The 26,782-nt window shown below is 34.7% G+C and overlaps 2 protein-coding genes across 2 annotated transcripts; both read left to right on the top strand.

Moving 5' to 3' along the window:
- Nucleotides 1-15,347: 15,347 nt before the first annotated feature.
- Nucleotides 15,348-16,581, top strand: LOC306662411 (olfactory receptor 6C3-like; the record flags this gene model as incomplete). Its single annotated transcript, XM_079142064.1, has 1 exon — nt 15,348-16,581. One exon carries the CDS (start codon nt 15,348-15,350, stop codon nt 16,284-16,286), a length of 939 nt encoding a protein of 312 aa, XP_078998190.1. The 3' UTR covers nt 16,287-16,581.
- Nucleotides 16,582-24,269: 7,688 nt separating this feature from the next.
- On the top strand, nt 24,270-25,226 carry LOC306661098 (olfactory receptor 6C1; the record flags this gene model as incomplete). The annotated part of the gene is made up of 1 exon (XM_079139907.1): nt 24,270-25,226. One exon carries the CDS (start codon nt 24,270-24,272, stop codon nt 25,224-25,226), a length of 957 nt encoding a protein of 318 aa, XP_078996033.1.
- Between the last annotated feature and the right edge of the window lie 1,556 nt (nt 25,227-26,782).

Genomic DNA, 26,782 nt, shown 5'->3' with positions numbered 1-26,782 from the left:
ACCAAATTTTTGTTTTGTCAATTTTTTGAATTATTTCTTTTGTTTCAATTTCATTGATATCAGACCTAATTTTAATTATTTCCAGTCTTCTACTGCTTTTGGTGTTGATTTGTTCCTCTTTTTATAGGGCTTTGAGATGTTAGGTCATTGTTCATTTATTTTTTATTCTTTTGATGAATGACCTCAATGTAGTAAACTTTTCTCTTAGCCTTCATAATGTCCCAGAAATTTAGATATGTTGTATTGGTATTCTCATGTACCTCTAAGTATTTTATTATTTCATCCTTGATTTCTTCTTCTATCTGTCTATTGGATAGTGTACTATTAAGTCTCTTTAGTGTTAGAGTAGCTTTTATTTTTATTTTATCATTGATTTCTAATTTTATTCCATTATGATCTGATAGAATGCAAGGTAGTATCTGCATTTTTTTTTTGTATTTACTAAAAGCTGTTTTGTGGTCTAAGACATGGTCTATTTTATAAAAGGAGCCATGTGCTGCCAAGAAGAAAGTGTATTCACTCATTGATGGATGAAATATTCTATATATGTCTGTTAAGTCTAAATTATTGATTGTATTATTGAATTCTGTAGTTTCTTTGTTTAGTTTTTGTTTGAATGATCTGTTCAGTGATGAGAGAGGTTTGTTCAAGTCACCCAGTATTGATGTGTTGGGGCCTATTTGATTCTTGAAATTGAGAAGGGTTGGTTTGATGTACATAAATGCTTCATTGTTTGGGGCAATAATATTTATGATTATTATATCCTGATGATGTATAATGAAATGTACTTATTTGTCCCTTCTGATTAACTTTGGCTTGAAGTGCACTTTATCTGATATAAGGATGGAAACCACTGCTTATTTATTTGATCCATGCAAGTGATATGTTTTTTCCCAACCTTTCACTTTCGAACTGCGAATGTCTTTGCCTATGAGACAAGTCTCTTGGAGACAGCATATTGTTCAGTCTTGTTTTTTAATCAAATTTAGTCTATATCTTTTATTGATTGGACTAGGCCATTAATGTTCAAGATTATTATTGAGATGTGTGATTTGTATTCCCTGTCATTTTGGTTTATTTCTGATTTTTAATTTCACTTACTTTCTCTTTTGATGCACTACTTCTTTAGTAGGGTATAGTTCTTCCCTTTACTGGCTTTACTTTTTTTTTTTTTTTTTACTTTATCCTCCTGTAATATTTTGTTGAGCATGTTCTGCAGTGAAGCCTTTCTAGTTTGAATTCTTTAACTTTTATTTGTCATGGAAGGTTTTTATTTCATTTTCAAATCTAAAGTTTAATTTTGCTGGATATAAAGTTCTAGGTTGGCTTCCATTTTCTTTCAGAGCTTGAAATATATTAACTTAGGACCTCTTAACTTTGAGTGTCTGGTTGAGAAATCAGGTGAGATCCAATTTGGTTTCCCCCATATAAGTTTGAATTTTTTCTCTCACGACCTTTAAGATTCATTATTCTATATATTAGACATTGTCATTATAATGCAGGTCTGCTGTAACTTTGTACATTTGGGGTCCTGTAAGCCTCTCGTATCTGATTTTCCATTTCATTCTATGGGTTTGGGAAATTTTATGACATTATGTCATTGAAAATATTGTGTATTACTTTGCTTTGTGTCTCCACTTTTTCTGCTATCCTGATAACTCTTAAAATTGGTCTTTCCATGTTATCTACAATTCTTGGAAGTTCTGTTCATAGTTTCTTACCATCTTCTTTCCATGGTAAACTTTATTTTCAAGATCATATTTGTCTTTATTACCTGAGGTTCTGTCTTCCAAGTTGTCTAGTCTTTTTGTGATGCTGTCTACTAAATTTTTAATTTGGTCTATTGATTACTTCATTTTGAGGATCTCTCCTTTTTTTCAGAATCTCTTCCTCTTTATTAAAGTGATCATTCACTTCCTGGAACTTCTCTCTGATTTCACTTACCATTTTTTACTTTGAAGATCAGTTTAACAATGTACATTCTAAACTCCATCTCTAACGTTTCTTCTATGGTGTTGTCAATAGAGTCTATTATTGGAGCATCTTGATTTGTTTGAAGTGCTTTATTTCCTTGTTTTTCCATGTTGTTTGCACGTTTTCCCATCTAGAAGTATGGGTCTTAGGCAGTATCATTTCTAACCTGTAGACTTAGAGTGTACCTGAAGGTTTCCAGTACCTCGCTTTATTATTGTCTAAAATATAAATAGTAAACATGTTGAAAAGGTTTACTATTTCTAATGGTGGATAAGGAGTATAGAAGTGGTATAGAATGTGAAATTTCTGAGGGAAGAGGAGAGAAGATACAAGTAATAATTTATACAAAGAATGAAAGAGGAATTGATAGAGCTTGACTATTAGCAGGAGAAAAGAGAGAAAGAATTCAGGGACAGATTAATGACAGGAAAAATATATACAAAGAAAAGGAAGTAAAAATATAAGAATACACAACAAAACTGTAAAATACTATTCATAAATCACGGTACTCAATACAATCCTGTATAAGAAATATTTGGTTTCAAGTATGGTAGAGTTGTTAGGGAATAGATGCTCCATCTTAATGGAAAATTGAACCATTGTTTCTGTTGGCATTTAAAAGTTTCTCAGCTTCCCTTCTCTGTTGATAGGTGGGATTGTCAAGAGTTTGACAGCTCCTATCTTGTGGGTTCAAGACTGACTGGCTGGCCTAGCTAATAGCAAAATGTTCTCACCCCTCTAACAACCTTTGGACCTGATGTAGCCAGCCCCATTTGTCCTGTGCACGTCAGGACTCTCAGAGCTGTGAACAATCCAGCTCTCTCCAGCCCCTCCAACCTGTGCTTCCCCCATGAAAAATGCCCCAAGTCTCCAACTTTTCATGGGGATTACCAGGCCCAGACAGAACCCCGCAAAAGACTCACAGAAGCATGGTTAACGGACAGACTCAGAAACACTCTCTTTCCCTGTGGATTTGACTAAGGTGCCCTGGAGCAGATATTCATTGTAGTGCCAATTCCACTGACTAGGTCTTAGAAGCATTCACATCCATACAGGGACAAGACAGGATCAGCAGCTGCCAAAACTCCTGGTTTGATCTATCAACTATAGACCCCACTGAAGACTTAGAATCAAGCATATGACTTAGCTCCCACATATTTGATTATAATCATAGAACTAATCTTATCAAAAGGAAAAATATGGCAGTGCTGCCACTTAAGACTTCCATGCCTGGGAAAACCAGGCCCAGCCCAGCCCAGCCCCAGCCAGGGTCTAGCACCCGTGCTATCGTTGACCATCTGTCAACACATGGAGGCACCTCTGCCCACTAGCAGGGATTGTACTCCAGGTGGAAGCAACCATCACTAGAGGGGCAGCACCCTTCTTGGGTCACTGCATTATCAAGTTCCTCCCAGACATCAGACAACTGAAGACTAAGAGGTTTAAACAGTACTGTACAGTTTTATTATAGGTTTTTTATTAATAATAGTAATATTATGATTATTCCTATTATACCTACTATTATTCTTTCTTTTTCATTAATATTTTTCTCATTCTATTTTCCTCTTATCTATTTGTCTCCTTGAAATTCTCCATTTTCACATGCTAAAAACAATTTCTTTTAATTCTGCTTTCACTTCTCCTATGATGTAGTACCTCTATAGACACATTTCTTATCTCATTAACATTATATCTTACACCCCTCCCCATCCTCTTTCTACACCATTAGATATCGTGGTCCTTATTGCAAACCTATTGGCTAAGATATAGATAATAACCAAACTCATAATCTCTGTTTATTAAGACAATATGGTTAATATTTTAAAAGAGGCTATTTGAGTTAAGGATCCATATTGTTTATATGGTGTGCTACTAATACTGATCTCTCAATTCAAGGTTAGGTATTGGAAACCTGCAGGGACACTATAAGTCTATATGGGGGAAACTGCAATACCTCAGATTTGCACTCCTAGAGGGAAGATACATGAATAATAAGAGAAAATAAGGGAAGAAAGTGTCCCAAACAAACCTAGATGCTGCATCAATAAAATCCAATGACAGCATGGCAGAAGAAATGTCTAAAAGGGAGTTCAGAATGTGCATAATTAAAATGATCAGAGAAGCAAATGAAGAGATAAGAGAAAAAAAATGCAGGCATTGAATGAGCACACCAATCAGCAGTTAAAAGAGCAAATGCAGGAAGCAAAATAACATTTCAAGAAAGAGATAGAGATACTGAAAAAAAAAAAACCAGAAATCCTTGAAATGAAGGAAACAATACACCAAGTTAAAAACTCAATAGAAAGCATCAATAACAGTCTAGATCACTTGGAAGACAGAACCTCAGATACTGAAGACAAAATATTTAATCTTGAAAACAAAGTTGAATGAACAGAGAAGAAGGTAGGAAATCATGAACAGAATCTCCAAGAATTATGGGATATCATGAAAAGGCCAAATTTAAGAATTATTGGGATTGAGGAAGGGACAGAGAAACAAACAAAAGGAATGAACAATCTATTCAATGAAATAATATCAGAAAATTTCCCAAATCTGAAGAATGAAATGGAAAATCAAGTAAAAGAGGCATATAGGACACCAAATGTACAAAATTACAACAGACTGACAACAAGGCACATTATTATGAAAATACCTAACATACAAAATAAAGACAGAATTTTAAAGACTGCAAGAGAAAAAATTCAAATTCCATTCAGGGGAAAAACAATATGGATATCAGAAGATTTCTCAACCTAGACCCTAAAAGCTAGAAGGGCCAAGAACAGCATTTTTCAAGGTCTGAAAGAAAATGGATGCCAACCAAGAACCCTATATCCAGCAAAACTTACCTTCAGATTTGATGACAAAATAAAACCCTTCCATGATAAACAAAAGCTAAAAGAATTTACAAATAGAAAGCCGGCACTACAGAACATTCTCAGCAAAATATTCCACGAGGAAGAAATGTAAAACAATGATGTAAGTCAGTATAGGGAGGAACTACCCTAAAGAAATAGCCAAAAAAAGGAAAAACCAAGTCAAGTTAAAAAACAGAAAATAAGCCAAAATGACTGCAAATGCAAATCATATCTCAATAATAACCCTGAATGTTATTGGCAAAAACTCATTAATGAAAGGCATAGACTGGCAGGTTGGATTAAAAAGAAAGACCTAATAATATGCTGCCTTCAGAGACTCATCTCATAGAAAGAGATACCCACAGACTAAAGGTGAAAGGATGGGAAAAACATACCATGCAGGTGGACTCAGTAAAAGAGTGGGGGTATCTATCCTCATACCAGATAAGGCAGACTTCAAGCCAAAATTACTTAGAAAGGATAAAGAAGGACATTTTATACTGCTTAAGAGAAGCATAAATCCGCAAGACATAACAATCATAAATATTTATGCCCCCCAAAATGGCTCATCCACGTACAGCAAACAAATCCTTCTCAATTCCAGGAACCAAATAGACCACAACACAATAATTCTAGGTGACATTAACATACCTCTCTCACCACTGGACAGACCCATCAACAAAAATTGAACAAAAAAACCATAGATCTCAATAACACATTGACTATTTAGACTTAACAGACATATATAGAATATTCCATCCATGAATGAGTGAATACACTTTCTTCTCAGCAGCACATGGATCCTTCTCTAAAATAGACCAGGTGTTATGCCACAAACTTACTCTTAGCAAATACAAAAAGATAGAGATACTATCTTGTATTCTATCAGATCATAATGGAATAAAATCAGAAAACAATGACAAAATAAAAAACAGAAACTACTCCAACACCTAGAGATTAAATAACATGCTATTGAATGATGCATGGATTACAGAAGACATCAGGTGGGAAGGAAAAAATTCTTAGAGGTAAACAACACCAAAGATACAACATATCAAAATCTCTGGGAAACTATGAAAGCAGTACTAAGAGGAAAATTCATTGCATGGGCACATTCAATAAAAGAAGAAAATGTCAACAAATAAACGACCTAACAGTACAGCTCAAAGTCCTAGAAAAAGAAGAACAGATTAACACCAAATGTAGTAGAAGACAGAAAATAGTTAAAATCAAAGTTGAAATCAATGAAATTGAAATAAGAAAATACCTGAAAAAATTGACAAAATAAAAAGGTGGTTCTTTGAAAAAATAAGCAAAATTGATGAACCCTTAGCCACACTAATGAAGAGAAGGAGAGAAAAAAACTCAAATTACTAAAATTTGAGATGAAAGAGGAAATATCACAACAGACACTATTGAAATACAAAACATAATTAGAAGCTAGTTTGAGAATCTGTATTCCAATAAAACAGAAAATCTTGAAAACATCAACAGGTTTCTAAGTACATATGATCCACCCAAACTGAATCAGGAGGACATATACAATTTAAATAGATCAATTTCAAGCAATGAAACAGAAGAAGTCATCAAAAGACTACCAACAAAGAAAAATCCAGGAGATGGATTCTCGGCAGAGTTCTACAACTCCTTTAAAGAAGAGCTCATTCCAATACTCCTTAAAGTATTCCATGAAATAGAAGAGGAGGGGACCCTTCTAAACTTATTCTATGAAGCTAATATCACCCTGATACCAAAACCAGACAAAGACACATTGAGGAAAGAAAATTTCAGAACAATTTCCCTAATGAATAGATGCAAAAATTCTTAACAATATTTTAGCAAATCACATACAAAAGCATATTTAAAAGGCAGTGCACCATGATCAAGTGAGTTTCATCCCAGGGATGCAAGGTTAGTTCAACATCCAGTGTCTCGTTCAGCGAGTACAATGAAGACTCGGCTCTCAAATGAAGTTTTAAGGTCTTTATTTTTATGAGAGAGCTTCTGAGCCGAGTGCCTGGTTCTTCCTCCTCCTCCACCGCCGCCGTCTTCTTCTTCTTCTCTTGTCGCGCAGCTCTCTCTCTCCTTCTTCTCTTGTCACGCAGCTTTCTCTCTCCTTCTTTTCTCTCGTGCAGCTGCCACTTCTCTCTTCTTCCTCTCTCGTCGCACCGTGGCCGCCTCTCCTCTTCTCTCGTCCTGCAGCTGCTGCCTGCCCTCCTTGCCTTGCTTGCTCCCGCCGCCACGCAAAGTACGCAGCTTTATGGGATATAACAGCCAATCACCTTAACAGCTCAGGCGTTTGGCTCGTGGAGACTTAATGGTGTGTAATGAAGACATGTACTGATCACGAGCTAAGCACGGATGTGGAGGAGATCAGTCAGCCAATAGAAAGCACTTCCTTAAAGTTGTTTTTCTTTGCAGTTGGGCTTCTGGGCGCCATCTTAGGGTGAGGCCAGCCACCACTGTGGGCCCTACAGGGCAGCAGCGCCCAACAATCCAATAAACGTAATTCATCACATCAACAGAATTAAAGTTAAGAATCACATGATTATTTTAATAGATGCAGAAAAAACATTTGATAAAATACAGCACCCCTTCATGCTCAAAGAACTAGAAAAAATAGGAATAGTAGGAACATTCCTCAACATTGTAAAGGCTATCTATGCAAACTCATGACCAACATTATTCTAAATGGAGAAAAATTGAAAGCATTCCCCCTAAAAACTGGAACAAGGGAGAGATGCCCTCTTTCACCACTTCTATTCAACATTGTCCTTGAAATTCTAGCCAGAGCAATTAGATAGACCAAAGAAATTAAAGGGATATGAATAGGAAAAGAAGAACTCAAACTATCCCTATTTGCCAATGACATGATTCTATATTTAGAGGAGCTGAAAAATCCCACCAGAAAACTTCTAGAACTCATAAATGAATTCAGTAAAGTAGCAGGATATAAAAATCAATGCTCATAAATCTAATGGATTTTTATTCATAAGTGATGAATACTCTGAAAGAGAATTTAGGAAAACCACCCCATTCATAATAGCCTCAAAAAAAAAAAATACTTGGGAATCAATCTCACAAAAGAGGTGAAAGACCTCTACAATGAGAACTACAGAACACTAAAGAAAGAAATTGAAGAAAACCTTAGAAGATGGAAAGATCTCCCATGTTCTTGGATGGGCAGAATTAATATTGTTGAAATGGCCGTTCTACCAAAGGTGCTATACAGATTCAATCCAATTCCAAATAAAATCCCAAAGACTTACCTCATAGAAATAGAGCAAGCAATTATGAAATTCATTTGGAAGAATAATAGACCCAGAATAACTAAAGCAATCTTTAGCAGGAAGAGTGAAGCAGGGTATCACAATACCAGACCTTCAACTATACTACACAGCAAGAGTAACAAAAATGGCATGGTATTAGCACCAAAATAGACAAGTAGATCAATGGTACAGAATAGAGGACACAGAGACAAACCCACATAAATACAGTTTTCTTATACTAGACAAAGGTGCCAAAAACATGCAATGGAGAAAAGATAGCCTCTTAAACAAACGGTGCTGGGAAAACTGGAAATCCATATGCAGCAAAATGAAATTAAATCCCCATCTTTCACCCTGCACGAAAGTCAACTCAAAATGGATCAAGGTACTTGGAATCAGACCAGAGACTCTGCTCCTTATAGAAGAAAAACTAGGTTCAAATCTTCAACATGTCAGTTTAGGATCGGATTTCCTTAACAGGACTCCCAAAGCACAAGAAATAAGGGCAGGAATCAATAATTTGGATGGATTCAAACTGAAAAGCTTTTTCTCAGCAAAGGAAACTATCAACAATGTGAAGAGAGAGCCTACAGAGTGGGAGAAAATCTTTACCACACATTCTTCAGATAGAGCACTAATCTCCAGTATCTATACAGGACTCAAAATACTTTACACCAAGGATATGAATAACCCAATCAATAAACGGGCTAAGGAATGAGCAGACACTTCACAGAAGATATACAGGTGATTAATAAATATATGAAAAAGTGTTCAACATCTCTAGCAATTGGAGAAATGCAAATCAAAACTACCCTAATATTCCATCTCACCCCAATTAGAATGGCAATTATCAAGAATACAAGCAAAAATGGTGTTGGTGAGGATGTGGGGGAAAAAGGCACATTCATACAGTGCTGGTGGGTTGCAAATTAGTGCAGTCCTGAAAAGCAGTGTGGAGAATCCTCAAAAACTTGGAATGGCCCCACCTTTTGACCCAGTTATCCCGCTCCTTGATTTATACCAGAAGGACTTAAAATTAGCATACTACAGTAATGCAGCTACATCAATGTTTATAGCAACTCAATTCACAAGTTAAATTGTGGAACCAACCTAGATGCCCTTCAACAGATGAATGGATAAAGAAACTGGTATATATACACAATGGAATGTTATCCAGCCATAAAGAAGAATAAAATTATGGCATTTGCAGGCAAATGGATGAAGCTGCAGAATATCATGCTAAGTGAGATAAGCCAACCCCCAAAAAATAGGGGGTTGGGGGGTGGCAAAAATGGAGGAAGGATGGATTATATAGAGGAAAATTGGTTGGGAGACAGTGGGGGGAAGGAAAAATAACAATTTGACAAACATCATTAGCCTATGTAAGTGTATGATTACACAAATGATAGGACTATACTTCTTGTCCAACCACAGAAACAACAGTTGTACCCCATTTGTGTACTATGAATCAAAATAAATTTTTAAAAAAAGGAAAACTATTTCCATTATAGAGGTCAAAGAAGGAGAATAGACAAAGAAAGAATGGCTGAAAATATCCCAAATCTTAGGAGAATCATGAATATTCAGATTCATGACGTTCAAAGTACACAAGGAAGATAATATCAAAGATGATTACTCTATATAGCGGTATATAAAACTGTCACAATTCAAAGAGAATTTTGTAAGCAGCAAAATAAAAGCATCCTGTCACCTATGAGTGAGCCCAGTCATCAATCAGTGAATTTTTTCAGTACAATCTACAGGTCACAAGGAAGTGGAACGATATATTCAAAGTGCTAAAACAAAATAAAACTAATAAAACTACCTCTTAATAACATTACACCCAGTAAAGCAGTCCTTCAGAATTGAAGAGGAAATAAATATCTTCTAAGAAAAATAAAAGCTGAGGGAGTTCATCATCACTGGACCTGCCTTACTAGAAATGCCATAAGAAGGAGGAAGAAAAATGGCAGATCAGAAGCAGCCACACTATCAGAGCAGCCACCCAAGAGTAAACTATGATAACAGTTCTGTGGTAGCAAACTGAGATCTGAAGACTGCGAAGATCTTGGTAGGAAACTCAGCAAGTTAGCAACCAGGTGAAAATCAAAAACATCAGTTCCTAGAACAGAAAGAGAATTAAAACATTGGACAGTACCAGCATTAGGCATGCTCTGGCTTGTTGCCGGCGGTGGTGGGGGTGTGAGAAGAAGCTCCCCTCCAACCAGCTGAAGGATACTCTCCTGAGCTGAAGAAAAACAGATCTCACTGAGCTGAAGAAAAACAAATTTCCAATCTGAGCAGTAAATAAATTCAGAAATAGCAGCCTGGCAGTTAGGAAGAAAGTCTTGGCAATTCTCCAGAAGAAAGTACTGCCATTTCACACCAGAAGTAGTTAAAGTGGGGAACTAGCCTCTTTGGATTTCTTGAGCAGCAGACTAGGAATCACTGTCTCTAATCTTTGTATCTAGTTTTTTACTCTGTATATTTTTTCTTTGTTATCTTTTTCTTGAACTACTTGTTCTTAGAATACCCAAGAACAAACAACCAAAGTCTTCACTTTTCCACTGGGTTGGTGGCTGCCTATGCCATTAATCAGTCTGGACATAAGAGTGGTACTGTAACACAGTCTAGGTAGAAACTCACAACAGCCATGGCATCTGGTTGATATGTCTGCACAGTAGAGAAGAATGAAGGACATTTTCATTGAAACAGGTGCTCTGGTCTCTATGATAAGGAGCATGGCTGAGTGGGTAGGGGAACTGGGACTGATCAGGGTCAGCCGGAAAGCAGTGATGCTCCTGTGCCTCCTCCCTCAAATCTCTCCCTGTCAGGAATGGACAGAGGCTTATGGAATGGAGGGTGCAATGCATCCAAATTTGTCTACAGATGGACTGGGCAAGAGGGTTGGCCAGCAGCCCTGCTGGATGTACACTCCCATCCCTGGACACAATAACTAAGAGAGAGGGAGAGAGAGAGAAAGAGAGAGGCAGGAAGGACATGTGTAACTATTCAGAGGGAAAACAGAAAGTATGTGATTATTAATTTAAAAAAAAATAACAGAAAGCAGATATCCTGGAATGCAAAAAGTGAGGAGAGTGGATAGATGATATGCAGAGTCTGAAATGGTAGGAGGACAATAGGCCTTTGCAAAAAAGAATATTCTTTCCCAGAAAAGTAAGAAGTTTAAGTATGTCAGATCAATTTTGTAGTTCAACAGATTCAATTCCATCCCCATCTGTAAGATTGCATATGGGTCTTCTTAGCATTTGGGGATAAAAGTGTTGCTAACAGAAGATAAAAGTGACATTTGTGCTTTTGATAACTCACGGTCCAGGTTCTCATATGTTTATGGGGACTATGGAGTTGTTTGGGGAGTTGGTTTTTTATTGGGGGAAAAAAACAGATCTATATCTCATAGAGGAATACGAACTGGGGTTGGGGGTGAAGCTCAGTAGTAGATCACTGTCTAACATGTGTAAGATCCTGGGTCCATTCCCAGTACTGAAAAAAAAAGGTCCTGAACGGATTAAAGAAACAGTTACAGATGTCGAAACCATATGCATAGAAGTACTAGATTTACATGAATATGAATTTGTATAATTTGAGGTCTGTGGAAAAAGAGGTCATTAGAAAAATAGACCACTAAGAATCCATGATAGACTGCCCAATGTCTTCAGTTGAACTACACTGTAAAAACTTAAAACATAACTGTAGGCTCTGAAAACATATTACAACACATAAGACATAATATTATACATAAATATCCCCTACTAATAAATAAGACAATAAGCTCAAGGGAAAATGAATACAAAATAGTCAATTTGTGGACAAGACAATCAAATATTTAAAGATATTCAATATCTATTAGTTGGAAAATGTAAAATTTCTACAATATAAAACACATATACTAAATATTTATTGACCTTAACTACTCTGCCAAGCACTTTGTACATTATCTCTCATTTAATTGTTACAGTATCCTATGAGACGGAACTACCAATCTTTTCATGTTGTTCATAGGAAACTGTTGCTATGAAAGGTCAAATGAATTTTACAGGTTTGCTAAGAAACTGGATCTCTTTAACCTTAAAACCTAGTTACTATGATCCTGTCCTTATCATGCTACCTTTGCTATTAAATTAATTAGAATATCTTTTTGTCTGCTTGTAAATTATAAGTGATTTCTAAGATCCACTGTTGGTTAGGGTGCAATGTAAAGGACGCATTCTTGCCCATAGCAGAGAAATGTTGAAGTATCAAAAAGTTACACCAACATCTGTACAGATGCAAAGGAATGCATAAAAATGTAGTGTAACATCATAACTAATGATATAAAATTGATGACAACATAAGCCCTAATTTCAAGCCAGTAATTAAATTATTACATTATAAACAAGTCCCCTCTGATATTCTACCCAATTGTTACAAAAGAATGAGCTCTGTCTGGATAACTTGATAAGGAATAATGTCCTTTAAACATTATTAACTGAAAAATAAACCAGAAAAGTTACAGAATATATCATGTACTAAAACCACATTAGTATACAAAGAAAAAATTTTAAGAGCGTAAATGAGACTGTGTTTTTAGGAGGATACAGAAAACAAAATGATTCAAAATATGGTTAATTTGAAGATTTTAGTGAATTGGAAGCTTGTTTGGAAGTGTTAGGGCCAACCATAAGTTACTTTATAGTAAGTGTGGTGACACTTGATTCTCATAATTCAATATGTCTTAGCATTAACATTAAAAATTAAATACTAAAGCTTGAAGTACTTGTGATTTTTTAAATTTTCTTTTGTAGCTGGACAGAATAACTTTATTACTTATTTTTTACATGGTGCTGAGGATCAACCCCAGTGCTTCCTGTGTACTAGGAAGCGCTCTACCACTGAGCCACAACCCCAACCCCACTCATCTCGTTTTTAAATATTTTAAAATACTTTCTTTAATCATTCATTCCACTTTAGGATGGCAGAGATATATAAATGAATACAATATAGATACCATCCACCATGGAGTTGCTCTGTTCTAAATTTAATCAACCCCAAAGGAATTGGTAATACATTATCTCCTGAATGTAGCCTAAGTCCATGTGCATATTAGGAAAATTCAGTACAGCCAAAGGGAAGCCAGGTTGATTGCACCAGCTGACTAGAACTCTTTTGCTTTTATCTCCCTCTATGGCTCCACTCTCCAGGAAGGTTCCTCATGACACCACTACATCTTTGAACTTACCTCCACTGGAATGCTTCCTTTCTTCAATCTAACCACTCAGGGGTTTATACAGTGCACAGAGAAGGTACAGTTGTGTTATCTTTGTGTGGTGCTCAATCTCTATCTCATCCAGAGAGATTTGAAATGTTTCACCTTACAGTATCTTAAAGCAGTGATCTGTGGAAATTTACAGAAAGAACATTCGGTTTTCAGGAGGAGGTTTTGGAGTTCAGGTCAGAGCAATGTTTCTGTCTTTGTGGAAACATGAATGATATAAAAGAGAACGTTTTGTTTTTTACTTCTAATTGAGGCTGTGACTAATCTTCCATGATATTCAGCCTGTACTTTCTCTATCTAAGAGGCTTTTGTGTAACAGAGGAAAGGTTGAGCTAAATGACCAAGAAAAAAAAATAGAAAGAGGAAACAAAAAAAGAAAGAAAAGAAACATCCTGAAGTATGTTACAAATGTATTAAATTTTATATTTTAAGAAAATCAAGAAAAATTTGGATTATGTTTCTTAATGGCATTATCAGACATATCAGAAAGTATGTTCCACATTTTCAGTAAATTTATTCTCTGTCATACAAAAATCTACTCTATTGGAATAAATAACAAGGATGTTCAGATTACCACTTTCCACTTTAACATAAATGTTATTGTTAGTTTTACATTTTAATATGTTTCAATCTTTATTCAAACTACAGTAATAGTTTCCACCTCTGAGTTGCTAGTTTTGCTGATATAGCCATGACAAATATACACAAATTCCCCAGAGAAAATTGATTGACTGAAAAATAAAATCAAAATTTAAAAACAAGTATTAAGAATACTTAATATTTATCATCTCCTGTGACATCCCATTAATGATATACAGAGAAAATATTACAACAAATATATAAGAACTTCTATCACAGACATTCTGCTGATGGCTAGGGAGACAGAGAACAGGACAGACAGAAGTCATATAGGTTATATTGTATAGCATGTGATTTCTATAATATAAATCCTAGAGAAAATAATATTTATTCTGATTGTTTAATCTTGAGGAGAGGAGACAAAACCATATTTTAGCAACAGAAAACTTATGATTTCTGACTCTTCCTCAGGCAAATTGAAGAGTAACAGGACAAAGTCAACATAATCAAAATTTTAAAATGTTGTTAATTTAAATAATGGGTATAAAATGATATAAAACATTATTCTTGAGCTCTAACCCTATGTTAACTAATTTCTCTGGCCTGTACTTTTTTCCCATAAATTCAGAATTTTTGTTTACAACCAAGATACCTCTACTCCTATTTCCTGTGACTGAAACTCATTTATTCTCATAGTTATGTTTAAAAGTATATATATTGAGAAAAAAAAAATACTCAAACAACTATTTAAGCTTAGTGACTGTGATTAGGTCATCAATTCCCACCAATTTTCTGTTTTTGTAAATGACCTCAGATTAAACTAAAAATTAGATAATTCAGTCTTTTTAGTATATAATCTTGGAAACTGGAAGAATATATCTCAATTTTTATTTATTTATTTATTTATTTTAGTTTAAAAATTTTTTTTATTTTTACAGACTGCATTTTGATTCGTTGTACACAAATGGGGTACATCATTGTGTTTCTATGGCTGTGCACTATATAGATTCATACCATTCATGTAATTATATATGTACTTAGGGTAATGATGTCTGTCTAACTCCAGAGGTATTTGATAAATATTTTGTAGAAATCTGTAATTCAAAAGTATACTGAACAAACAGAAAATTTGAAAATACCTCAGGCTTTGATGTAAATTTATTGATGAGGGAACTTAAAACATGTCTGTAATCCATGTTTGATTTCAACTGAAGATGTGTATGTTTTTTCTTTAATAGGAATGAGTGGGTATTGCAAAAGTTCTTATTAGAGAAAATTCTTTGCAAGTATCAATATCAAATATAAATTTTCAGTACTTTAACATTAAACTTGTTCTATGAATTTGCTTTGTTTTTCACCAATAGACTTCGTTGGAAGAGAAATAAAGTCAGAATGAGAAACCACACAATGATTAAAGAGTTTGTGCTCTTGGGCATATCAGACAACCCGGAGCTTCAGGCTGTGATTTTTCTCTTTTTATTCATAACTTACTTGTCAAGCATCACTGGAAACCTAACCATCATCATTCTCACCTTGCTGGACTCACATCTAAAGACTCCTATGTATTTCTTCCTGCGGAATTTCTCCTTCTTGGAAATTGCATTCACCAGTGTTTCCATCCCCAGATTTTTGGGGTCAATAATTAGTAAAGTCAAGACCATTTCCTACAACAATTGTCTAGCTCAATTATATTTCTTCATCTCCATGGGTGTGTCTGAATTTTTCCTTCTAACTGCTATGTCCTATGATCGCTATGTGGCCATCTGCAAGCCACTGCATTACACCACCATCATGAATAAGAAAGTCTGCACCCTTCTTGTCTTTGCTTCATGGCTGGCAGGATTCCTGACCATTTTCCCACCACTCATGCTTATCCTCAGGTTAGATTTCTGTGCTTCCAATGTCATTGATCACTTCTCTTGTGACTACTTCCCCATCTTGCAACTCTCCTGCTCAGATACGTGGCTTTTAGAGATGATTGGCTTTTACTTTGCCTTTGTTACTCTTCTCTTCACCTTAGCCTTGGTGATTCTGTCCTACATGTGCATCATTAGCACCATTCTGAGAATCCCATCTGCCAGTCAGAGGAAAAAGGCTTTCTCTACCTGTTCCTCTCACATGATTGTCATCTCCATCTCTTATGGAAGCTGCATATTCATGTATGTCAAGCCCTCAGCAAAAGAAAGAGCATCACTGACCAAAGGAGTGGCTGTCCTCAACACTACTATTGCTCCCATGTTGAACCCTTTTATTTACACTTTGAGGAACCAGCAAGTAAAACAAAGCTTCAAACACTTGGTTCATAAGGTAGTATTTTACAGAAGTAAATGAAAGTATGTATTGACCTGAATGCGTGCCACTGTGAAGATTCAACCAGAAAATCAAAGTTTACTTCTCCTCTATCCTTCTATACCAAACCACATTTGCCTGCAGTTCTGAGCTCCTTGGCTTCAGCTTTCTTTTTAACCTGCAAGTGATTATGTTGTGTCTCCCTTTAAAGCTCTCTGTAGGTTCCATGTAATCACTGATTTACATTTCTGACTAAAACAACAATGGCTATAAATCTTAAATCGCTTTTCTAGTCATTCTCTTTTTGGGGGGTGGGGACCAGGGCTTGAACTCAGGGGCACTCCAACACTGAGCCACAACCCCAGTCCTTTTTTATTTTATTTAGAGACAGTGTCTCACTGAGTTGCTTAGTGCCTTGCTTTTGACTGAAACTGTCTTTGAACTCACAATCCTGCTATCCGAGCATCCTGAGCCACTGGGATTACAGGCCTGTGCCACCGCGTCCCAGCTGCTAGTAATTCTTAATAATGAAAATATTTTACACTCTATTGGTGTTTCAATAAACTATTTTAAAATTTTTAAAATTTGTTCTAGGTAGTTGTACATGACAGTAGAATGCACTTACACATTTTGATGGATCATGCATGAATGCAGTATGATTTCTCATTTTTCTGACTGTACATATTGTAGGATCACATCGGTCATGCAGACACATATGTACATGAGGTAATAATGTCTGTTTCATTCTACTGTCTTGCCTACCCTTTAAAGATTCTGTATCACTACCAAGTAGTTTCCTTTACAAAATTAAATGAACCATGAAATTATTTAGTGTCTGCCACAAACTATTTTGCATGCTATTTGTAGTATCTATCCAATTCTTCCTGGAATCAGAGGAGCTCAGATATTTTTTCCCACTTAAAAATAATTCAAAATTCTCTACTTCCTTGTTTTGGTTAAAGTATGTATTCTATGTAGTTTTATATGTTCCCCTTGTTTATCCATATATATGTTCTTCAAAAATAAAGATGAATGTTTAGGTAACCACCAAGGCTCTTAGGCATCCTGCAAGTCTGATTGAAATTTCTTTAAAAAATAACTATTTCATGCCTTCTTTTGGACTAGTTATGTCCAGTATCATATCTTATTTAATCCTCACAGCTGTATGTCAAAATAGATATAGTTATGTATTTTTTTATAAATGGATAAATTGATGCTTAAATAAGTTGAGTAACTTGAATGAGATCATTGTGCAATAGTTGCTCATATTATAGCCTAAAATCAAACAAAAACAAACAAAAACACTAGCCTTTGCTCTATTTTTATATTTTGCATTGTTTTTTACTAAGAATCTGAACAAATTATTGGCTTTTCTCCATCGCTATACCTCATTTGGGCATGATTATATGATGCTAGTTCTATCAAGGATGATACTACTTCTAGATATTTTACTTGACATAAAAATTACAACATCATTCTGTCAAAACAGCAAACTCTTCAACTGCCAGTGCCGTTGAACAAGTGAATGGGCATGAAAAAATATTCAAAATGTGAGCAGTATTATGGTAGTAGAAATTATTCAAGGAAGGCAGACTAACAATGGAAATAATAGAGGCTTTCAGTAAAATGTAGTAGATTCTCAGTTTGAAAATTGTCATGAATTATTGGGTAGAATTCTGCATTAGAAATTAAGATTCTGTATTTGGTTGCTATCTTCATCCCAGAAAATGATTTCAAAGGAAAAATATCTACAAGTAGTGCTGTTATTTGCTTGTTATTATTTTTTCTTGGTCTCATTGAACACTGTCCCCCAATCTTCCTTTCAGAACTTTGATAGTAATATCTATTGTTTACATTCCTTTGGGTTTTTTTTTTTTTTACATTCTTCTTCTGGCAATTTTCATTCACTGAATTGGTCCCCTGAGCCAATGACAGAGAAAATAGATAGAAATATTAAGTAGCTTGTGCTACAATAAATTTATATACAAACCATGCCAAACCATTTTAAAGCTCTTCTGATACTGTTTCTGTTTTACATTTTTGCTTCTTCTCAAAATTTATAATAAAAGAAATATATCTGCTTGGGATAAAATGGAAAAATATGATGAAAATATTGACACTATCACAAATGACTAAGTGATACAAATCCTACAATTTAAAACAAGCAGACTAGTTCAGTGGAAGAAAGAGGAAATATTTTTAGAAATACTGGTTTCCTGGATTACAACAGAGGTATTGGCTAATTTTTTATTATTCCATCATTCTGGGTGTTTCTGAAATTGAGTGAAAACCAGAGGTAAGTTGGACATAGAGTAGGAGAAGATTCCCAAATCTCAGCATTGATTCAATACTAAACAGCCTGACTTTCAGTCAGGTTAAATAGAATATACTGAGGTATATTTTGCAATTTGACAAGTTAAAATTCATATAAAATGTTTAGGATGTTTTGTTTTAATTAAGCCATTTATTTTCCATTGATTGAAAGCAGAAAATTTCTAACTGTATCTCCATATTTTTAAATGAATGCAGACTTGTAGTATTTTATTTAAGGGAACAGACTTTAGATGTAGATAGCCTGAGAGTGTATTCCTATTTGCTAGCTATATGATTTAATGGAAATTATACACTCTAAGTCTCAATGCTTCATTTTGGAATAATAAGAAGAATTTCATACTTATAAAGAATGAGTCAAATATAAGTTTTCAGTCAGTGGAGTGAACTTGTGTTTAGTAAACCACACTACTACTAATACCCTTCCCAGAATAAAGAATTAATTCTAACCAAAAGAAAATAATCATTAACACAGTTATTCTTAGAACCTAAAAGTCGCATGATTTATGGAGCATATTTTTTTACACAATTTTGTTTAAGTCTCAAAAACACTCTTGAACTTCCAACAACATTTTAAGCAGAGAGACTGCGCTTAATGAAATTAATCAATGCATTCAGTCACTGATCCATTACATCACACATTTGTATTTTTGATCTACATCAAACAGCTAAGCCTATACCATATGTAATAAATAAGAAATTAATCATGTTTTGATATGATGATTTTATTTTTAATTCATTTCTTCTTCCTTTCTTGTTTAAATTACAGATAACTAGTTAATGGAATAAAAGTTTAAAGCCTTACAGACTCTGGTGTTAGTATTTATGAAATGAACATCAAATGTAGTTTGATGATCCCTCTTTTCCCTTGATTTGCTTGTATACATGCAGGTATGAATGTAGAGATTGAACTTGTCCATCATTACTGAAATTAATAAATATAAAGTATTCTTATTCCTATTACTATTTTAGGGAAAAATCTTCTAAAATAGTTGTGAGAAACTGTAAAAATAAATTATAATATAACAAGTATTCTAAACAGTCAGTTGGTTCTCCTGAGGAGTCTTTGCTTTATTCATGTTGACAGATGTTCTCGGGAACCATCCCCCATGTCGGGGCCCAGAGCCCTGAATTCCTGAGGAGTGTCAGAAGAGCATTTTAGTGTGGTTATAAAGCTGGACTGGAGATTGCCCTGATGCTGATTCAGTAATTAGCCTGTTCTTTAACATATTAACCTGGACTCTGACTCTTGAAATTTATAAAGTAGAAAAAAAAAGAGTGTGACAGGATCAGATGCTCTGTGAATTTTTTCTATTGATTTCTACTGGGGTTTAATTGAAAAAGAGAGAATTGAGGAAACAAAATGTTTAAAAAAGTAGATTCTCAAAGTTTTTTCATCACTAAGGAAGATTTCAACCCAGTGCAATATAACCAAAAAATTATTACAAACCCCAGAGAGAGAGAGAGAGAGAGAGAGACAGAGAGACAGAGAGACAGAGAGACAGAGAGATCAGAAATCAAATGGAACCAAAGAAGGTCTCTTATCTCAGTCTCTAGGTGATCCTTCAAACCTAATATATCTTTTAATATAGTGTCTCTTTTTCACCTTGGACATGAAATATTGCCCGCATCGTATCTGTTTTGTTTAGGAGGTCATTATTAATATTCATTTGGTGGCAGAGGTTTGCAAAGTGCAATTTCTATTTAACAAATGTAAAAATCAGTACTAAATTTCATTTTGAATGACTCAAGGAATCTGTCTCAGATTCTTTGGAAAGAAAGTACCACGTAATTTAATGAAATGGGTAAAATGAAAAGAGAACTTAATAACCTAAGACATGTTCTTCCAGGAGAAAATATGGATCTGCATTCACAAATAACAAACTGAAATAATGAGTTAAATCTTTGCAGATATCCATCAGCCTCCACACAAATACATCATTGGAATAGTATAAGGCTCTAGAAATCATATATACCTTATTCAATATTTAATTATTCTTTCACAGGAATATGAATAGTCATAATTTTATCACACTCATTTTTATGTTAGCAATTGAAATTGAAATTTTATAAATTTTTACATAAAAACAGAGTATACCACCCCCAATGTTTGATATTAGAATCTCCTACTGCTAGGGTTTTTTTAAGCCTATTTCTTTGGTCTTTGGAAACTTTCTATAGAAGTGTTCATATTTTGTGATGTGCTCAAAAAATGCTCAGTATTTTGTTGATATCTTCCTTCACAGCTCCTCATATATTTCTTCAGATTTTTAATCACTAGGAAAAATTAGTCAGTCATGTTATTATTGATATTCAGAAAAAATCTTAAAATTAAAAATGATTCAGAAGAAATATAGATAAACATTAAAGTGGGAAACAAGGTTAAAATACAGTTCATGCATATATTTTCATGATGGAATAGTAATGATGTGATTGTTTTTACAAATATGAGTTTCCAATATCAGTACGTAATTATAAGTATTTTAAACTTGAGACTGACACCAATAGTATCTATTTGATGGGAAGGTGGTTTGATACTTCAGGTATTATGAAAAACTCTTGGTTTTAATAAAAACAAGCCCTGAAAAGGTTAGAGTGATATTACTTGAGGACAAGTAAAGGGAATTGAAAGGATAGATTATAAAGAAATGTTGCAAAGGTCATTTAGAAATAATGTGTAATGAAGTTTTAAAAATTTATGTGTCATTAAAAAGTGGTTTCTTTTACATGTTTTTTTTTTTGTTTTAAATTTATTCAACATAGGGAATTTGGGTCAAGTATTTAAGCATATCTTATAAGGCAGTAATGAGGGGAAATAGATCTCATAAGGGAAAATAAAATGTAAGTACTGTCTAGGCTAGAATATGGCATAGAATAGGGAACTATGCCTGATGGCAGCATTTGTTTCAGAAGCAAACTCAACATTAACTAGATGAATGTTTCTTTTCAATTTAACTCTGCTAGTCACTAGAAAATGTTGAAACGTTTTGAAGGTAAGATTCTGTTCTTTCAAGGGTGTGCAGGGTAATGACAGAGTTCACAGGAGACTTCAGCACAGTCTAAGTGTGGTCTAAGTGTGGTGGGTTGGGAGAAATGACCGAGGGGCTCTTATGACATGTATACAATGGATACACCCCCTGTGATGGAAAGGGTGACTTGGGGTGTCATTACTATGTGCCTCTCTCAATGCTCATTACAGTTTACTTCAAAAGTCACAATCACTTCCAGAAAGGTTATAAATAATGAATATCCAAAAACAAATTAGCCATGGTTAATGTGGATATGCTGTGAATACTCAATTTGCTCAGGTGCAGGGATCAAATCCTGGCCAGGGATGGGAGTAGAGTGTGTGTGTGTGTGTGTGTGTGTGTGTGTGTGTGTGTGTGTGTGTGTGAGTGTGTGTGTATAAAGTGTTAGTCGGGAGGAGGTACATAAAATAGGGTTGTAGATGTCAGCTTAATGCAGACGGGGTAGAAGAACAAGGCTAAGAATCACTTACCTAAGTGAGTAGTACCGTGCAATCAGGTAATTCCTACTCTACTATTGTTGTTGTTCTTGTGTAATTCTTTTGGGATTTAATGTATTTGTTCTTATTTATCTAAGATAACCTTTGGCTTAGGACATCATCTTAATCCCAAAGGTTTTCAGTTCAGAGTTTAGGGAATATTTTCTCCATAGAAAAATGTCTATACAAATTTCATTAAATATTAAGTATTTTTTCAAATGCTTCACATATAAAAATTTATTTAAATCTCACAATTATCAAATGAGAATGATTTGTATTGTAATTAAGGAAATTGAGCACACAGGAGTAAGTGACTTTAAGACTCAAAAAGTGAACTTGTTTCAAAACCCAACATTCCCCCTTTCCTAAGGAAATATCTTTGGTAATAGCATTTAAACTTCACTTCTAAAAAAGCATTAAAATTTATTATTTTAAAATATAAATAAAAATATTAAAGCAAGCTGTCTTGGGAACTACTTATCTATCTCTTTATCTGAGGGCATCCTCAAATACTAACAAAAATAATGATGTTTGTTACTTCAATCATAAAACAAAATAGTTGACGAGGAATAAAGGTCATAAAAATGACACACACATAGACTAATATCATGAAATTTTGCAAGAGATTTACATGCAACACACCTCAAGTTCAAACCTTCCAATATACACTGTTTTTACTTCTTTCTCCCCTCTTTCCCTGACACCTGAGATTGCTCATGGCAATGACATCAGTATTTTCAGCTTCAGACAAGGAAGTAGCAGGAATTGGAAAAGCTGATGAGAGGTACTAAATGTTGGTGGATGGCTAAGGATAAAACAACCACTTTTTAAAAATTATATGTCTTTTCCATTTTTGGCAATTTTCAATGTAATTCAACTATTACATAAAGAGAAATGTCTATAGAGATAGCAGCAGTGTCTTAAATGTGATTCTATTTGGGAAGATATTCTGCAGACACATATCTGAAAGATAAGAAGGAATCAGAAAAGTATGGCTAAAACCTTGGCCATACCATTTTATGCTGTGTAATACTAAATTATTTTCTTATTACTTTTTAATTTATTTTTTGCACACATGTTAATTGTACATGTTAATGACATTCAGTGCGATATTTCCATAGATGTATACAACATGCATTGATTATAATCAGCCACTCTTCCTTCACCCTCCCACCAATCCACTCTTGAACACTTCCTAATGACTACTAATCACTATTCTACTTGTTTTTTATCCTTAGTTTCCACATATGAGAGAGAATATGGATATTGTCTTCCTGTGTCTAGCATATTTCACTAAACATAATACCCTTCAATCCATTCATTTTGCTACGAATGATTTCATTCTTCTTTATAGTTGAATAATTCCCCTTTATGTATACAAACTACGTTTTATTCATCCATTCATCTGTTGAGCACCTAGGCCCTGAGTATATTTACAATTGTGAATTGTGCCACAGTAAACATGGGCACGCAGGAATATCTTTGGAATGCTGACTTCATTTCTTTTGATTATATGCCCAGTAGTAGGATGGTTCGATCATTTTGTAGTTTTTGTTTGTTTGGGGCAACACTGGGAATTGAACTCAGGGGCACTAGACTATTCAGCCATATCCCCAGCCCTATTTTGTGTTTTATTTTGAGACATGGTCTCACTGAGTTGCTTAGGGTTTCAATGTTGCTGAGGCTGGCTTTGAACTCACAATCCTCCTGCTGCAGCCTCCCAAGAGGTTGGGATTACAGGCCTGTACCACTGCGCCTGACTTATTTTTTGTTTTTTGATAACCTACGCGCTGTTCTTCCTAGTAGCTGTATTAATTTGCATTCTTACTAACTGTTGTAAGAGTTCTCTCAAGACATATTCTAATCTGCATTTCCTCTTGTGTGTGTATTTGACAATAACCATTCTAACGGGAAAGAGAGAGAGAGAGAGAGAGCACCTTAATGGCGATTTGATACTAAAATAGTTTTTCATTCTACTTTGACTAAAAAGTTTTTCACTGTAAAAGAGTGGAAACTGAAGGATCGTTATCATGATCAGTTTTCTTTCCATTTCCCCTGAAGATGGAGATGGCATAATATTTCAGCTATATTCCAGCTTCATGCTTGGATATTTATTAATCATCAACTCAAGTGCTTTCTTTGTCGTTTCTTCTATAGGTTTAACAAGAGGAAATTGACTAAGGAAGCAAATGAGAAACCATACAGAAGTAAGAGCTTTTATCCTCCTGGGCCTGTCAGATGATCCAAGGCTCCAGGTGGTAATATTCATCTTTCTCTTCCTCACCTACATGCTCAGCATCACTGGGAACATGACCATCATCACCCTCACCCTGCTGGATTCCCATCTCCAGACTCCCATGTATTTCTTCCTCAGGAATTTCTCCCTATTAGAAGTTTCATTCACAACTGTCAGTATACCCAAGTTCCTAGGTACCATTATTTCAGGAGATAAAACCATTTCCTTTAACAACTGTATAGCTCAGTTATTTTTCTTCATTCTCCTGGGAGTCACTGAATTTTACCTTCTGGCTGCCATGTCCTATGATCGTTACATTGCCATCTGCAAGCCTCTGCATTACACCACCATCATGAATCCAAAGGTCTGCACAATGCTTGTCTTTGCTTGCTGGCTGGTCTCCTTCTTAATCATCTTCCCTGCACTCATGCTGCTGCTACAGCTTGATTACTGCAGGTCCAATATCATTGACCATTTTACCTGTGATTACTTCCCCCTACTCCAACTGTCCTGTTCAGACACAAAATTCTTAGAGATAATGGGGTTTTCCTGTGCGGTGTTTACTCTGATGTTCACTTTGGCATTAATATTTCTGTCCTACATATATATCATCAGAACAATTTTGAAGATTCCTTCTACTAGTCAGAGGACAAAGGCCTTTTCCACGTGTTCTTCCCACATGATCGTCATCTCCATCTCTTATGGCAGCTGCATTTTCATGTACATTAAACCCTCAGCAAGAGACAGAGTGTCTTTGAGCAAGGGCGTGGCTGTACTGAACACCTCAGTGGCTCCTATGCTCAACCCCTTTATTTACAGCCTGAGGAATCAGCAGGTCAAGCAAGCCTTCATGAACATGGCCAGGAAGATTGTATTTTTCACAAGTACACTAAAAGATGGGGTGTCTTGAGGTAAAAGCACATTGATGGGAAATTAATATAAAATGAATGAAATTTTGGTAGAACTTCAAATCAGCATTGCCCTCCCTGTCATTCCTGTCATTCATTCTTTTCTTTTCCCTAACCATTTACTGGTATATTCGTTTAATATATATCCCACCAAATTTAAATTATTTTCTTATGCCTTTCTGACACCCTATTTTTCTGGTGCTTGTTTATCACAAATTATCAAGAAATAATTATTTAAAAAGACAATTGCAATATGAGTTTTTTTTTCAGGAAAAATAATCCCCGTATATAGGAGACACAAGTTTTAGACATTGATATATTGTACTTAACACACACCAAAATATAAATTGTGATTTTATTTATATTCTACAGAAAGTCCCTTGAATTTTCTTGCATTTTTTTCTAAGAAATAAGTTACATGTAACACAAGTGAATGAAAATGTAATTTTTTTTTTTTCATTTAAAACCAAGAAATAGGTCTGGGGTTGTAGCTCCACGGTGGAGCACTCACCTAGCATGTGCAAGGTCTTAGGTTCAGTCCCCAGCACCAAAAGAGTAATAGTAATAATAATAATAACAATAATATATAAGCTAAAGTAAAAATAAACCAGGTACTTGTTATTTGTCTATTCACAATGTAGCATGGACCATTAATAATACATCTTTAGATTTAAGTGCTAAATAGACTTTCATATTTCCAAATCATAAATCTCTCAGTAGATATATAGGTAGACACACATATAAATATATACAAACCTATGTATATATACACTCAAAGACATAAGGAATACATGCTACAGAAAATAATGAAGAAATAAGCATTAGACATGTGGGATAATTTTATTTTCTGATATTCCATTTTAAGTAAGCTCCTTTCTGAATATGAGAGTGCTTGGGTGTGGGTTTATATGTGTGTGTGCGTGTTTGTATGTATATATATATGGAGCTACGTGTTGTTGGAAACTAATCCAAAACATGATATGTGTGTATGTGTGTGTGTGTGTGTATGAAATCTCTTAAACATCTAAATCCTTTGAACATATTATATATATGAGGAAATATACAGATACAGGTATAGATATCCTTTTCATGTTTTGAACTATTTAGAAATGGGGCATGTATCCAAATTAGTGAATACTTAAATAAAATCTTTTGAGTTTCTGTTTTGTATAAAATACAAGCTTCATTGCAAAGAAAAATATTCAAGCATATATAAAGTTTTTATATGTAAAAATTTGATCATGTTCTTTAAGGATATTTACTATATGTCAGGCACCATGGTTACCATATTCTATCTGAAGAATACAAATCAATACACTCAATTTTGAAGAAATTTCACTGACCTAATGCATATATAGAATGAATCAAGATAAAACAAAATAAAGTCTCTGAATATCAGGGTTTTTTTTCTCTATAATTTGTAGTCTTCTGCAGTTGCAAAATAGTTTATAACACAGATCTTACAGAACAACCAACTCTGTTTTAAAGTCACCAGGTAGAGGAGAGATGTGTATGAATCATGTCCAGGTGTAGATAAGGGGACCTAAATCCTAGGGAA

This window comes from Sciurus vulgaris (assembly GCF_902686455.1).
Source record: "Sciurus vulgaris genome assembly, chromosome: 5".
Classification (NCBI taxonomy): domain Eukaryota; kingdom Metazoa; phylum Chordata; class Mammalia; order Rodentia; family Sciuridae; genus Sciurus; species Sciurus vulgaris.
This window is presented reverse-complemented; position numbering and strand designations above follow the sequence as displayed.